Source organism: Felis catus, chromosome E1 (assembly GCF_018350175.1).
Source record: "Felis catus isolate Fca126 chromosome E1, F.catus_Fca126_mat1.0, whole genome shotgun sequence".
Taxonomy (NCBI): domain Eukaryota; kingdom Metazoa; phylum Chordata; class Mammalia; order Carnivora; family Felidae; genus Felis; species Felis catus.
Genome location: NC_058381.1, coordinates 10772078 through 10786548, shown reverse-complemented (window position 1 = coordinate 10786548; position 14471 = coordinate 10772078). Strand labels below are relative to the sequence as shown.

General features: G+C 55.3%; 2 protein-coding genes across 4 annotated transcripts; one reads left to right on the top strand and one right to left on the bottom strand.

Moving 5' to 3' along the window:
- The first annotated feature begins 4479 nt into the window (after positions 1-4479).
- Positions 4480-11124, top strand: MAPK7 (mitogen-activated protein kinase 7). Of its 3 annotated transcripts, none has more exons than XM_006939891.5 (7): positions 4480-5613; positions 6180-6416; positions 7320-7485; positions 8104-9182; positions 9290-9939; positions 10355-10488; positions 10636-11124. In XM_006939891.5, the coding sequence occupies exons 2-7, from the start codon at positions 6185-6187 to the stop codon at positions 10787-10789; spliced, it is 2415 nt and encodes an 804-aa protein (XP_006939953.3). In that variant the 5' UTR covers positions 4480-5613; positions 6180-6184; the 3' UTR covers positions 10790-11124. The 3 variants fall into 3 exon arrangements, with proteins under 3 accessions (XP_006939953.3, XP_023099368.1, XP_023099366.1); XM_023243600.2 differs by lacking the exon at positions 4480-5613 and adding an exon at positions 5671-5774; XM_023243598.2 differs by lacking the exon at positions 4480-5613 and adding an exon at positions 5709-5887.
- A 122-nt stretch (positions 11125-11246) lies between these two features.
- On the bottom strand, positions 11247-14398 carry MFAP4 (microfibril associated protein 4). The gene is made up of 6 exons (XM_006939892.4): positions 14378-14398; positions 13976-14054; positions 13579-13733; positions 12990-13086; positions 12709-12891; positions 11247-12321 (listed from the first exon to the last, which is right to left on the bottom strand). The coding sequence occupies exons 1-6, from the start codon at positions 14381-14383 to the stop codon at positions 12074-12076; spliced, it is 768 nt and encodes a 255-aa protein (XP_006939954.1). The 5' UTR covers positions 14384-14398; the 3' UTR covers positions 11247-12073.
- Between the last annotated feature and the right edge of the window lie 73 nt (positions 14399-14471).

Sequence of the window (14471 nt, the reverse complement as noted above, 5' to 3'; positions counted from 1 at the left end):
AAGCAATCTACATATTCGATGCAATCCCTACCAAAGTAACACCAACATTATTCACAGAGCTAGAACAAATAATCCTAAAATTTGTATGGAACCAGAAAAGACCCTGAATAGCCAAAGCAATCTTGAAAAAGAAAACCAAAGCAGGAGGCATCACAATCCCAGACTTCAAGCTATACTACAAAGCTGTCATCATCAAGACAGTATGGTGCTGGCACAAGAACAGACACTCAGATCAATGGAACAGAATAGAGAACCCAGAAATGGACCCACAAACGTATGGCCAACTCATCTTTGACAAAGCAGGAAAGAATATCCAATGGAATAAAGACAGTCTCTTCAGCAAGTGGTGCTGGGAAAACTGGACAGCGACATGCAGAAGAATGAACCTGGACCACTTTCTTACACCATACACAAAAATAAACTCAAAATGGATGAAAGACCTAAACGTAAGACAGGAAGCCATCAAAATCCTCAAGGAGAAAGCAGGCAAAAACCTCTTTGATCTTGGCCACAGCAACTTCTTACTCAACACATCTCCGGAGGCAAGGGAAACAAAAGCAAAAATGAACTACTGGGACCTCATCAAGATAAAAAGCTTCTGCACAGCAAAGGAAACAATCAGCAAAACTAAAAGGCAACCGACAGAATGGGAGAAGATATTTGCAAATGACATATCAGATAAAGGGTTAGTATCCAAAATCTATAAAGAACTTCTCAAACTCAACACCCAAAAAAACAAATAATCCAGTGAAGAAATGGGCAAAAGACATGAGCAGACACTTCTCCAAAGAAGACATTCAGATAGCCAACCGACACATGAAAAGATGCTCAACATCACTCAATATCAGGGAAATACAAATCAAAACCACAATGAGATACCACCTCACACCTGTCAGAACAACTCAGGCAACAACAGATGTCGGCGAGGACAGAGAGAAAGAGGATCTCTTTTGCATTTCTGGTGGGAATGCAAACTGGTGCGGCCACTCTGGAAAACAGCATGGAGGTTCCTCAAAAAACTAAAAATAGAACTACCCTGCCAGCTAGCAATTGCACTACTAGGCATTTATCCATGGGATACAGGTGTGCTGTTTCGAAGGGGCACATGCACCCCCATGTTTATAGCAGCACTATCGACAATAGCTAAAGTATGGAAAGAGCCCAGATGTCCATCGATGGATGAATGGATAAAGAAGATGTGATATATATATATATATATATATATATATATATATATATATATACACACACATACACAAGGGAGTATTAGTCAGCAATCAAAAAGAATGAAATCTTGCCATTTGCAACTACGGGGGTGGAACTGGAGGGTATTACGCTAAGTGAAATTAGTCAGTCAGAGAAAGACAAAACTCATATGACTTCACTCATATGAGGACTTTAAGAAACAAAACAGATGAACATAAGGGAAGGGAAACAAAAAGAATATAAAAACGGGGGGGGGGACAAAACATAAGAGACTCTTACATATAGAGAACAAACAGAGGGTTACTGGAGAGGTTGTGGTCGGGGGCGGGGGGATGGGCTAAATGGGTAAAGGGCACTAAGGAATCTACTCCTGAAATCACTGTTGCACTATATGCTAACTAATTTGGATGCAAATTTAAAAAATAAATAAAATTAAAGTTAAAAAAAGAAATAAAAAAAAACAGGAATGAAGTTCTGATGCATGCTGCAAGGATGAACCTTGGAAAAACATTATGCTGAGAGAAATCACACACAAAAGATCACATGTTGTTAAGATTCCATTTGTAAGGAACGTTCAGAAGAGGCAAATCCAGAGAGACAGAAAAGTAGATGAGTGGTTGCCAGGAGCTGGGGAGGGGAAATGAGGAGCGACTCCTGAAGGAGCTCTTTTTGGGGTGAGAAAAAAGTTCCAAAATTAGGTGGTGGTTGCACAATTTTCATGAACATAATACAAAAACCCACTAAATTGTACGCTTGTAATTTTTTTCAAGTTTATTTAATTTGAGAGAGACAGACAGAGTGCAAGCAGGGGAGGGGGAGAGAGAGAGGGAGAGAGAGAATCCCAAGCAGGTTCCACCCTGTCAGTGCAGAGCTGGACACGGGGCCCGGACTCGTGAAACTGTGAGATCATGGCCCGAGCCAAGATGGAGCCCGATACTTAGCTGACTTAGCCACCGAGGGGCCCCTTTACGCTTTTAGGTCTTATAGCATGTGAATTTTCTCTCAAAAAAAGCTATTATTAAAAAAAAAAAAATGGAGCGCCTGGGTGGTTCAGTCGGTTAAGCAGCCGACTTTGGCTCAGGTCATGATATCACTGTTCATGAGTTCGAGCCCCACATTAGGCCCTGTGCGCAGACAGCTCAGAGCCTGGAGCCTGCTTCAGGGTCTATGTTCCATCCTTCTCTGACCCTTCCCTGTTCACACTGCCTCCCTCTCTCTCAAAAATAAATAAAATAATTTAAAAATAAATAATAAATAAAACCTTTAAAAAAATGAGGGACCACTTTGGTTATTGATATCTAATGATCTTTAGGAAAGGTGTATAGAATTTGTATTTGTTAAAGAGGAGTTGGACAAAAATGTGTATTTGTATTGAATTTGTATTCTAAGAGACAACAAAAGTGACCGCCTGGGGTTAGGGCCAAGATTTTTCACTTAAACCTTCTTATAACAAGTTTTGAGCCATGTGAGACATTAAAAAAAAAATTTTTTTTTAAGGTTTGTGTATTTTTGAAAGAGAGAGAGAGGGAGACACAGAACCTGAAGCAGGCTCCAGGCTCTGAGCTGTCAGCACAGAGCCTGACGTGGGGCTTGAACTCACAACCGTGAGATCATGACCTCAGCCAAAGTCGGACACTTAACTGACTGAGCCACCCAGGCGCCTCGAGATGCTTTTTTCCTAAAGAAATGGTCAGTTGTGTCCGATGCAGCAGAGCTCAGTAAGGCAAAGACCGAAAAACATCCATTAGATTTGCCTATAGTTAGATAATTGATGACTTTTCCAGGACAGAGTCAGGGCCCAGTGAGGGTAGAGGCAAAGAAGGCAGCTTATAGTAGATTGAAAAGTAGATGAGAGGGGCACCTGGGTGGCTCAGTCAGTTAAGGGGCTGACTTCAGCTCAGGCCGTGATCTCACGGTTCGTGGGTTCGAGCCCCATATCAGGCTCTGTGCTGACAGCTCAGAGCCTGGAGCCTGCTTCCGATTCTGTGTGTCTCTTTCTCTCTCTGTCCCTCCCCAGCTCACACTGTTTCTCATTCTCAAAAATAAACATTAAAAAAAAAAAAAAGTGGATGAGAATCAGTTTTTGTCAGAGAATGTTGAATAGCCTATAACTGTATACCCAGCCTAGCTGAAGTTTTTATAGAGAGGTAACTAAAGTATGTATGACTCTCTTATGTTACTTTGTTTTCTTCCTGAATCAGACAGGACCATCACACAGATGCCCACCCAGTCCCCTGACTACGTGAGTTTCTGTGTCTTGCTGTTTTATGACCTCTACTTATACTGAAGGTCACTGCAGGCCTCATATTAGACATACTCGAGTTAGGGAAGATTGTCTACTGTGCCCCCTAAAGAAAGGCCATCCAAGTACTATTTTCAGACCTCAGTGACAGAAAATGTTCCCTTTCCTCAAGTACGGTTTATTAATATTCAGTGCAACAGTTAATATGGTTTTTTGTTATGCTGTGAGAAAAACCAGAAACAAATTCATAGCTCAACCTTAATTAACCGGGGAGACCCATATGGGATCTTTATATGTCTAAATACTAGATAGCTATTTTTCCAGGGGCTGACCTTAGACAAGTATGTTTTTCCTTGACTTTTAAAAGACGCAGTATCTACTTTTTCATTTTAATGTATGATCCCAATAAACCTCTTAAAATTCAGTGCTGGGGCGCCTGGGTGGCTCAGTCGGTTGAGCGTCCGACTTCGGCTCAGGTCACGATCTCGCGGTCCGCGAGTTCGAGCCTTGCGTCAGGCTCTGGGCTGATGGCTCGGAGCCTGGAGCCTGTTTCCGATTCTGTGTCTCCCTCTCTCTCTGCCCCTCCCCCGTTCATGCTGTGTCTCTCTGTGTTTCAAAAATAAATAAACGTTAAAATTTTTTTTTTAATTCAGTGCTAAAAAAAAAAAAAGTATGGAAGAGTTACCAAGGGGCGGGAGCGGGGTGGGGGGGGGGGGGGGAACTGTCACCATTAAAGAGAAGGGGCTTCTGAGCAGCTGATAGTTTTTTTATCTGAATTCAATACAACCGTTGTGTTAAATCTGTGAAAACTGATTGAACTATACACTTACGTCTGACTTTCTGTATGTAAAAAGTAAACAAAACAAAACACAACACAACAGTGTGGAATATAAACAAAGGTTTTAAGATTTTATTTTTTTAGCCTCTACACCCTACGTGGGGCTTGAACTCACAACCCTGAGATCAAGAGTTGGCACGCTCTACCAGCTGGGCCAGCCAGGCGCCCCAACAAAACAAAATTTTTAGGAAGAGTGCAGGGCTTGCCAAAATTCGTTCCTGGTCTGGATCCACTTTTCAGCCGCTAGTTAAGTGATGTAAGGAAGAGACCCTCTCTACCCGGCACTCGGAGTCTAACCACGGGGTTCCACCCACTGGTCATTGATCATTATTCAGGGCAGAGCCTGCGATCCTGTACTTCTCGCCTCCATATCGTCGTCTGAGCCCTTCCCTCTTCTCACTCGGCGGAAAGAGCCACCATTGGAGTCCCTGCTCCAAAGCCCTTTTCCTTACAGCACTACCTCGAGCTTCCTGAAAACCTTTCCTCCCCACCATGTTCATACTTGTCCCCGTGTCACCGCTGCCTCCTCCGCACTGAGCTTTTGAGGGACGGTGCTCGATGAGTATTTGCTATACGGACGAACTACCGGCTCCGGAGTGGGGCGGGGCACCTGGATCCCAGTACTGCTTCCTCCCTCTCGGGGCTCGGCTGACCCGCGGGCTCCGCGGAGGGGTAGAGGCTGGACGCCCCGCTCGCTCTCCCCCTCAGCTCCGCCGCAGCCCAAAGAGCGGAGACCACCGCAGAACCACCGACGGAGAGAACACGCAGGAGGCCGGGAAAACCCGAGCGGACGCCCGGGGACTCCGGAAGCTGGGCGGACGACCAACCACCGGAAGTCAGTGGCGGCTTCAGGCCGGCCGCTCTAGAATCCCAGAGGCCCAGGGTCTCTGTGGTTGGACGCGTCGGATCAACCCTATTAGTTTGGGTGGCGCATTACCAAGAGCCGAGCTCCCAGCCGATCGGGAAAAGGAGGGGGTGGTGCATAATTCCTCGGGCGATGGGGACTGATAGAGGGAAAGGGGCCTAAGAAGGGAGATTTCATGAGCCGACCGACAAGGTGACAGATCCACGCACCTCAGCCCTTCCAGCTCCCGGGACCAGAGGTGACTAACGAGCAGTTAAAGCGCAGGATGGCAGTGCGCGCGCACGCACGGGGACGTTGCCTTCCATTCACGCGGCGCCCGGGGCTGCTACTGCGCATGCGTCAGAAGACGGCGCTGGGCGGAGGGTGCACCCCTGCGAAGCGCCGAGAGCCCTTTGGGCGGCTCCCTCGGGCAAGCTGGACAGCGGCGCGCGCGCGCGGGCGGAGGCGTGGCTTCCTCTGCAGGTGGGTTCGGATTGGACGCAGCCAGTAGAAGGGGTGGGAACCTCCTCAGAGGCCGCCCAGCGATTGGCTAGAGGCTGGAGGGAGCGTGGTCTTGGGAGGCGGGGCGGGGGGACCGGCTGGGCAGAGCACGACGCTGAGGTGGTGGCGGCGGCCTTAAACAAGTGAGCGAGCGACTCTTTTAGTACCCCTCCACGGGGGACGGGAGATCGGGGAGGCAGGGGGCACCGGCGACCTCCGAAGGCCCCGAGGAGGTGTCGGAGTGGGGCGCCATTCGGTGAGTGTTGACCGAGAAAAGCGAAGTGCCCCGCCCCTCCCTTTCTTCCTGGACCGCGCCTGGCGGCGCCTCCCCCACCTCCCACCCTGCGTTCCACCCCGGACCTGAGCTCTGGGTTCCAAGTCCGGGTGTGGGACGACGACTGCGTGCCAGCCGCTCTCTTTCGCTCCCTACCTGGCCCCCGTCGGCTTGGGGAACTTGGTAACTCCCTGGTACTGCTCCCCAGCCTCATAGAGGGGAAACTGAGGCCTGGGAGGGCGGCGGGCCCCTCCTCACCAGCGTCTCCGCACAGAAGCCATGGCCGAACCCCTGAAGGAGGAAGAAGGCGAGGACGGCTCTGGGGAGCCGCCCGGGCCGGTGAAGGCGGAACCCACCAACACCGCTGCCTGTGTAGCGGCCAAGAACCTGGCCCTGCTGAAAGCGCGCTCCTTCGATGTGACCTTTGACGTGGGGGACGAGTACGAGATCATTGAGACCATAGGCAACGGGGCCTATGGGGTGGTGTCCTCAGCTCGCCGACGTCTCACCGGTGAGCTTCCCTATCGTGAACCGCTTACAGATCTGGAAGCCGGTTCCCTAGAGAGTGAGAAACCTGCTCCATCTCAAACAGCCAGGAAAGCTGGGATCTACATTCTGGCTGAAGGCAACAAATACTGATGAAGTGTCTTCTGGGGTGCCAGGCTCTGTGTTGGGCACTGTTCTCGGGAGCTGCCGTTGGTGGTTTTGCCTATTTCTTTAGAAAAAAAAAAAAAATGACAATACCAATTAGACCAGAATGGAGATCCCATCTTTGGTTTCTAAAAGAGAAAAGTGTTCTGGAGCCAGAGACTGGAGCAAGGCATTGGTGGTGGGATGGGTGAGGTCTGAGATGGAGAGAGAGTGTAGGTAGGGAGAACGAGCACAGGTTATTTAGAGTCAAGGCTCTGCTACTGATTAGCTGCACAACTAGCTAGTTACTAGCAGGTAACTAGGTTACCATGGGGGGTTATCATGTCCAACATTGAACTACTAGTATCTGTCTCAGGATAGATGTGAAGGGGAAAGCTGATAATGTATGCAAAGTGCTTAGGACAAGGCTTGGCACATAGTAGGTTCTTGTTATAGGATAGTTGTTATTCAGTATATGGTAACTGCATTCTAGAAGGGAGATGCTGGGGGGGCCTGGGTGGCTCAGTGGGTTCAGCTCAGATCATGACCTCGCGGTTTCGTGAGCTGGAGCCCCGCACAGGGTTGTGTGCTAAAAGCCAGAGCCTGCTTCAGATCCTCTGTCCCCCTCTCTGCCTCTCCCCCACCTTTGCACATACTCTCTCTCAAAAATAAATAAAACACTAAAAAAAAAAAAAAATAGAAGGGAGATGCTGAGAGTGGCCTTTTGCCAATTGGCAGCCATTCTAAGGTACGTCATGGTATCTTCCTTTTCCCTGCTCCCCAGGCCAGCAGGTGGCCATTAAGAAGATCCCTAATGCTTTTGACGTGGTTACCAATGCCAAGCGGACCCTCAGGGAGCTGAAGATCCTCAAACACTTCAAGCACGACAACATCATCGCCATCAAGGACATCTTGAGGCCCACGGTGCCCTACGGGGAGTTCAAATCTGTGTAAGGAGCAGGGATGGGAGAGAAAGGCAGAGGCGGGACCTTTTCTGAAGGCCGGGGCCATGTTGCTGAAGTTTCCAAAGGGCAGCTGAAGGCAGGCTGGGAAATGTCCCGTGATTCCAGGACCAGTGTCCCTTAGGGCTTTCCCCGGGACAACCGTGATTACTCGTGAAGAGTACAGACGTTACGGTTTTATGAAATCTCGGTATGTGGGATGGCAGACGCGGGACCTTCGTGAGATAACGTCACCCTTTTGTTCTCATAGCAGATGTCACTGGTCGATCACGGAGCACTTTCTTAACAAAACCTGGGCAAGCCTGCGCAGTTTTCACATAGTCTTTCAAGCAGCCACACCAAACAGTGGAGATGGCCCCCAAACTAGACCTATCGGCCAGCCCTGGTTTAGTCCAACCCTGGGGAAACTGGATCTAGACAGAAAAATGATTTAACTTCACTTGAGGTTATGGAAGAGTTGGAGAAGATCCTGACTCTTCATACCATGCCATTGGCCCCTGCAGAGTGCAAGGATGAGGCCATTTCCTGTCGCGCTGGGAGGGAGTAGTGAGGCTGGGGCTGCCGCGCCGGCGAGGCAGCCATGCCTGTCTTTCTTGCCCCCTCTAGCTACGTGGTCCTGGACCTGATGGAGAGCGACCTGCACCAGATCATCCATTCCTCCCAGCCACTCACTCTGGAGCACGTGCGCTACTTCCTGTACCAGCTGCTTCGGGGCCTCAAGTACATGCACTCGGCTCAGGTCATCCACCGCGACCTCAAGCCCTCCAACCTGTTGGTGAATGAGAATTGTGAGCTCAAGATCGGTGACTTTGGCATGGCCCGCGGCCTGTGCACCTCGCCGGCTGAGCACCAGTACTTTATGACTGAGTATGTGGCCACGCGCTGGTACCGTGCTCCTGAGCTCATGCTCTCACTGCATGAGTACACGCAGGCCATCGACCTGTGGTCTGTGGGCTGCATCTTTGGTGAGATGCTGGCCCGGCGCCAGCTCTTCCCAGGCAAAAATTATGTGCACCAACTGCAGCTGATCATGATGGTGCTGGGTACTCCATCGCCGGCCGTGATTCAGGCCGTCGGGGCTGAGAGGGTGCGGGCCTATATCCAGAGCCTGCCGCCACGTCAGCCCGTGCCCTGGGAGACAGTGTACCCAGGCGCTGACCGCCAGGCCCTCTCACTGTTGGGGCGCATGCTGCGTTTTGAGCCCAGCGCCCGCATCTCCGCAGCCGCTGCCCTTCGCCACCCCTTCCTGGCCAAGTACCACGATCCCGATGATGAGCCCGACTGTGCCCCGCCTTTTGATTTCGCCTTTGACCGTGAAGCCCTCACCCGGGAGCGCATTAAAGAGGCCATCGTGGCTGAGATTGAGGACTTCCACGCGCGACGCGAGGGCATCCGCCAGCAGATCCGCTTCCAGCCTTCCCTGCAGCCTGTGGCCAGTGAGCCTGGCTGTCCCGACGTTGAGATGCCCAGCCCCTGGGCTCCCAGCGGGGACTGTGCCATGGAGTCCCCTCCGCCAGCCCCGCCGCCGTGTCCTGGCCCGGCACCCGACACTATCGATCTGACCCTGCAGCCACCCCTGCCCGCCAGTGAACCAGCCCCTCCGAAGAAAGAGGGCGCCATCTCAGACAACACCAAGGCGGCCCTCAAAGCTGCCCTGCTCAAGTCCTTGCGGAGCCGACTCCGAGGTGCCTTGTGGAGGCAGCGGCTGGCCAGGGAGTGGGGCTGCAGAGGGGGTACTCCCAGCTTGGACAGGCCACAGACTCTTACCCTCCCCCTGCCAACTTCTCTGCAGATGGCCCCAGTGCTCCTCTGGAAGCTCCTGAGCCTCGGAAGCCGGTGACAGCCCAGGAGCGCCAGCGGGAGCGGGAGGAGAAGCGGCGGAGGCGGCAGGAGCGAGCCAAGGAGCGGGAGAAGCGGCGGCAGGAACGGGAGCGCAAGGAGCGGGGGGCCGGGGCCTCTGGGGGTCCCTCCACTGATCCCCTGGCCGGGCTGGTGCTCAGTGACAATGATCGCAGCCTGTTGGAGCGCTGGACTCGCATGGCCCGGCCCCCAGCCCCCACACCGGCCCCGGCCCACGCCCCAGTCCCGGCCCCCACCCCAGCCCAGCCCACCAGTCCTCCGGCTGGCCCCCCACCGCAACCTGTAGGCTCCACCTCTGGCCCCCCACCACAGCCTGCTTGCCCACCCCCTGGCCCTGCTCCCCACCCTGCCAGCCCTCCGGGGCCCGTCCCTGGCCCTGCTCCACTCCAGAATGCCGCCTCTAGCCTCCTGGCTCCCCAGTCGCTTGTGCCACCCGCTGGGCTGCCTGGCCCCAGCTCCGTAGGTGTTCTGCCTTACTTCCCATCTGGCCCGCCCCCTCCAGACCCCGGAGGGGCCCCTCAACCCTCCACCTCAGAATCGCCCGATGTCAACCTGGTGACCCAGCAGTTGTCCAAGTCACAGGTGAGAGGCAAGGCCCGGGCTGTGGGCTCTCCTGGATCTGGGCCCAGAGAAGATGGGTCTGGGGAGTCCTTGCTGTTTGGTGGGGATGGGGGATAGGAGAGTCTTTGGTGTATCTTTAGTCCATGAAAACTGAGTGGCAGATGGGGCTTATCTCTGAACTTGTTCTCTTGCTCTTAGAAGAAGCGTAATGCCAACAAGCAGGCTGTCGGGAGACAAATAAGATGCTTCCTGGGAAGAGGGCTTGGACCAAGCTGGTCCCTAATTAGCACTCGATGGTTGTCAAGGATTGTCAAGGGTGGTGCTGTCATCTCCCACAGGTGTCCAGGCAGAGTCGCCGGCAGCATCAGGACGGACTTGTAGACATCTGTCTGCTCTTGATGGTGCCTGTGTCGTAACCTGCCATCATCCGTTGCAGGTGGAGGACCCCTTGCCCCCGGTCTTCTCGGGCACTCCGAAGGGCAGTGGGGCCGGCTATGGTGTTGGCTTTGACCTGGAGGAATTCCTAAACCAGTCTTTCGACATGGGCGTGGCTGACGGGCCACAGGATGGGTAAGATGGCAGGACCGAGCTTCTGGAATGGGGCTGTGGGTAGGGTTTCCTGTTGGAGGAGGAGCTCGCCTGTGGGATGGGCAGGGAGCCAGCCTAGGCTAACAGTGCCTTTCCCCTCCACTCTCCCTGCTTCCCTTATCCCCGCAGCCAGGCAGACTCGGCCTCACTCTCGGCTTCCCTGCTTGCTGACTGGCTGGAGGGCCATGGCATGAACCCTGCCGACATTGAGTCCCTGCAGCGTGAGATCCAGATGGACTCCCCAATGCTGCTGGCTGACCTGCCTGACCTCCAGGAGCCCTGAGGCCCACGGCCTGTGCCTTGCTGCGGGGGGCAGACCCAGCTACCAGACTCACAGAGACGTCTCCAAGGGCTGGAGCCTTGGGCCCAGCAGCAGAAGCTTGGCTAGATTATTCTGCAGGTTCATCTCAGACACACTCTGCAGCCTTAAGCAGCCACCTGAGCCACCACCAAGCCATGGAAGGATCAGGAAACCTCTACTCCTTGAGCGATCCTTTTCAGTATTGTATTTTTATTATTATTATTATTATTATTGTTATTATTATATTAATATTATTACACAGTCTTTTTGCCATCAAAATGAGGCCTGTGAAATATAAGGTTCCCTTTAGTGCCTAACTCTAGGTGTCTTTTTGGAGTTGAGAGCAGGGTGTCGTAAGTAGGGGAGCAAGGGGGAGCTGGGTCCCCCCACGTTTGGGGGCCGAGCAGACAACACTTGCATGCACAACAGCCAAAACCAGTTCATTCAGATCCTGAGGTTTATTGAGATCTTCGCTCCCCACCTGCTTCCAGCCCCACAGGAGGTGGTCCTCTGCCCCCTCATGTGGTCAAACCTCAACCCTGGGGTGGGTGGGGGACCTTGTGTCTATGCCTACCGTGGTTGTACCTGTTTTCGAGCGGCATGCGGTAACTGCTGAAATACAGTTTTGGCATTGAGCTCTGGGGGCTGGGACAGGCAGGTAGGGGAAGCTGAGTATGACAGTGAGATGGGGCTGGGGGTCCATGGTGCTCACCGTTGGGGGATGAGTTGGTGGGAGGGAAACGGAGGACGGAGATACTCGGAACGGTGCGGGGAGCGCCGGGCTGTGGCGGCAGTGGCCACACGTGGGTAGCCTGGCGCAGGCCGTGGGTATGGGTCAGGCTACGCCAGCTCAGTCTAGCACACTAGGGTGGCTCCAGACCGAGGAGCCCGCGGTGAGGAAGCTGGCTGAGGCGGAATGCGGAAGCCCACAGCCGAGGAGAGCGGTTCGGCCTTTGGGGTAGGGCAGAGGCAAGGAAGAGTCTCGCGGAGCCCAGTCAGGTCTGGGCCAGTACGGCCGCGCCTTTCGGAGGAGGCCTGGGTCAGCTGCTGGCCGCGTGGCCTGTGACGAAGGGAACAGAGGCCTGGCCTGGAGATGGACACCCTGGGGGTGACGGGATCCGCTGGGGCCAGAGCCGCGAGATCCCCTGTGAGAAGCAGGTGCTAAGAGAGCAGTAGGCAGGGGTGAGGCCAGGGCGCAGAGGGAGCACTCATGGAAACCTGGAGCAGCTAGGAGGGGGAACTCGGGGCCTGACGGGGGCCAGCCCCTCAGGCCCGGCGGATTTTCATCTCGGTGCGCTTGAGGGAGTAGTAGAAGCCCTTCCACTGGGCCCAGTTGATGCCATTAGCGTAGGAGAGGTGGGAGCCGCCCAGGTAGAAGCCGTTGAGGTTGGCGAAGTGGCAGCTGCGGAACCAGAAGGCTCCCGAGGAGAGGGCTGCACAGTTCTGCACAAAGAGGTCCTGGTCCCGGTCGAAGGTGGAGAATTTCTGGCCGCTGTGGTAGGACAGGGAGTCGCCTGGCGGAGGGGAGGAGGGATGGGGCCACTGAGGCGGGGTGCAGGGCCCCGTGCTGGCAGGGAGGGGGATGGCGGGGACGGGGGACGCTACGCGAGGCATCACGTGGCAGCCCGGCGGGACGGGGCGCCCTCCCTGAGTCCGCTGTTGGGTAGCTGTGCTCCTGCAGTGGAGGGAAACAGCTGCTCCCAGCAGCGCTGCCTGGAGTGAGGGGACGCGGCTTCTCCCAGGGCCGAGGCCCAAGCTGGGTGGGAGCCAGCAGGGCCCTTTCGGGCCAAGCGGGGAGGGAGGGGCCCAGAAGGGGCTGGGAGCCAGCTGGGTAGTGCCAGCCCTGCCTTCTCCCCGCCCCCCCCCCCACAGCCCCTTGTTAGGGCGGCAGCAGGGGGTACCTGCCCCGCCGTCCTCGAAGCCTGCCACGTAGAGGGTGTAGCCGTCCTCCTCGGCACTGACCGCGTTGGGCGAGATGGAGAATTCGGCGTACTTGGCCGAGGCCGTGTTGTTCTCAAAGTCCTCCAGGTCCACTCGTAGCTCGTACTTCTGCTTCAGCGTCAGGAGGTGCAGGTTCTGCAGCCCTGGGTAGGGGGTGGGGGTGGGGGGAGGGGCAGCTGCTCAGCAAAGCTCTGGCTCAGAGCGGCCCCCAGCCCACCGGACGCCCCTGCCCCCGCCTTACCCAGCCAGTACTCCCCGTCGGCACGGCCAAAGCCCAGCTTGTAGTCATTCCAGCCCCGGAAAAAACTCACGGAGCCATTGAATCTCTTCTGGAAAACCTGGAGCACAGAGGACGGGCCTGGACGATCAAGAGTCCAGGGGGTGGGGGCCTCACGCAGGCACGGACCCTGTGGTGCTGAGGGGCTTCGTTAAAGGACCAGACTGGGACCTAACACGAGGCACACACTGGCACCAGGCCCCTCGGTGAGCAGCTCCCGAGTGCCAGGGAAGGGTTAAGAGGGGGAGTAAGTCGTTCTAGAGTTCAGGCAGCTGGCAGTGAGTTCCAGTGTGGGCTGTGTGACTTTGGGCAAATGACTTCACCTCTCTGGGCTCCAGTTCCTCTATAGAAGGTACCTTTCTCCCAGGATTATTGTGAGGATACAGGCACTAGCCTGCCTTAGGCACCTGGAATTCAGTGTTGGCGGCGGCTCACAAGCTACACCGTAGATATCGTGACCCCGTTAGAGATGACAAAACCGAAGCTCCCGGAGGTGAAGCTCGGTCACACAGCCGGGGCAAGAACCTGGCCTCCGTTCCTTCCTCCCACTCACCGTCCACTTGCCGCCCCCGGTGGTCATGTCACAGAAGACAGGCACGGGCACGCTGGGGCCTGAGGGGTAGATGAGGTACACGCCGTCCTCCTGGTAGCCCTGGGCGTAGATGTCATCGCAGTCCAGGGGCTGCTGAAGGCAAAACTTCTCCAGAGCTGGGGGCAGGGGCGGGGAGGGTGAGGAGAGAGGAGACCAAGGCATACCCGGCACCCCGCAGCTTGCCCCCGTTCCTAGGGGCACAAGCAATCACGGCATTTCTTCCGGGGTGGGGCAGGGGGGATGCTCAAAGATCACCTCCACCTGCCCCGTGCTGTAGAGGAGGGGATGGCATCCCGGCTCCCAGAAATGAGGCTCAGAGTACTCTCTCCTCGCCCAGCCTGCTGGCCGGGCTGCTTACCGTCTCCCCGGATCCCAGAGGCCTGGGGGGCGCAGGGGGGCGTGGAGAGAAGCAGCAGCAGCGGCAGGGCCAGGAGGGCCTGGGACAGGACGACAGGGTCACCTCACCGCAGCCACCCCCCCACCCCCCGCAACCAGCCCCAGAGCTCCTTGCGTTCTCTGCACCGGTCCCCCAAGCAGACCACCCCCTGCCAGGAGCCCCTTGCCTTCCCCCTCTGGCCCCTCTTTCCCCGCCAGAGGAACACCATGCTCTGGGACAGGCCCGGGGCCTCACAGCTTAAGAGTCTCCCCTGGATCACAGGAATGTCCTGTGCCTTCATAGCCCCCTCTCTGGTAAGGGCCCTCTTCCCCCAAGGGGGCTCAGGCCCCCGGTGCCGTGAGTCCCCTGCCCCGGGCCCAGTACCTTCATGCTGCCAGTTCAGCTCGGAGCGGCTGGGTGTCTGCTGCCCCAGACTGCGCCCCAGACTGCACCCGCCCAGAGTTATGTGCTGGGCCCT

What these genes read in the sequence shown, in the direction of transcription:
- MFAP4 (XM_006939892.4), bottom strand. An exon ending in CTCTGGGATCCGGGGAGACG is followed by an intron (nt 13,734 to 13,975) that starts GTAAGCAGCCCG and finishes CCCTGCCCCCAG; the next exon opens with CTCTGGAGAAGTTTTGCCTT. An exon ending in CGACGGGGAGTACTGGCTGG is followed by an intron (nt 12,892 to 12,989) that starts GTAAGGCGGGGG and finishes CCCCCTACCCAG; the next exon opens with GGCTGCAGAACCTGCACCTC.
- MAPK7 (XM_006939891.5), top strand. Translation starts at nt 6,185, where the DNA reads ATGGCCGAACCCCTGAAGGAGGAAGAAGGCGAGGACGGCTCTGGGGAG. An exon ending in AGCTCGCCGACGTCTCACCG is followed by an intron (nt 6,417 to 7,319) that starts GTGAGCTTCCCT and finishes CCTGCTCCCCAG; the next exon opens with GCCAGCAGGTGGCCATTAAG. An exon ending in GCTGACGGGCCACAGGATGG is followed by an intron (nt 10,489 to 10,635) that starts GTAAGATGGCAG and finishes TTATCCCCGCAG; the next exon opens with CCAGGCAGACTCGGCCTCAC.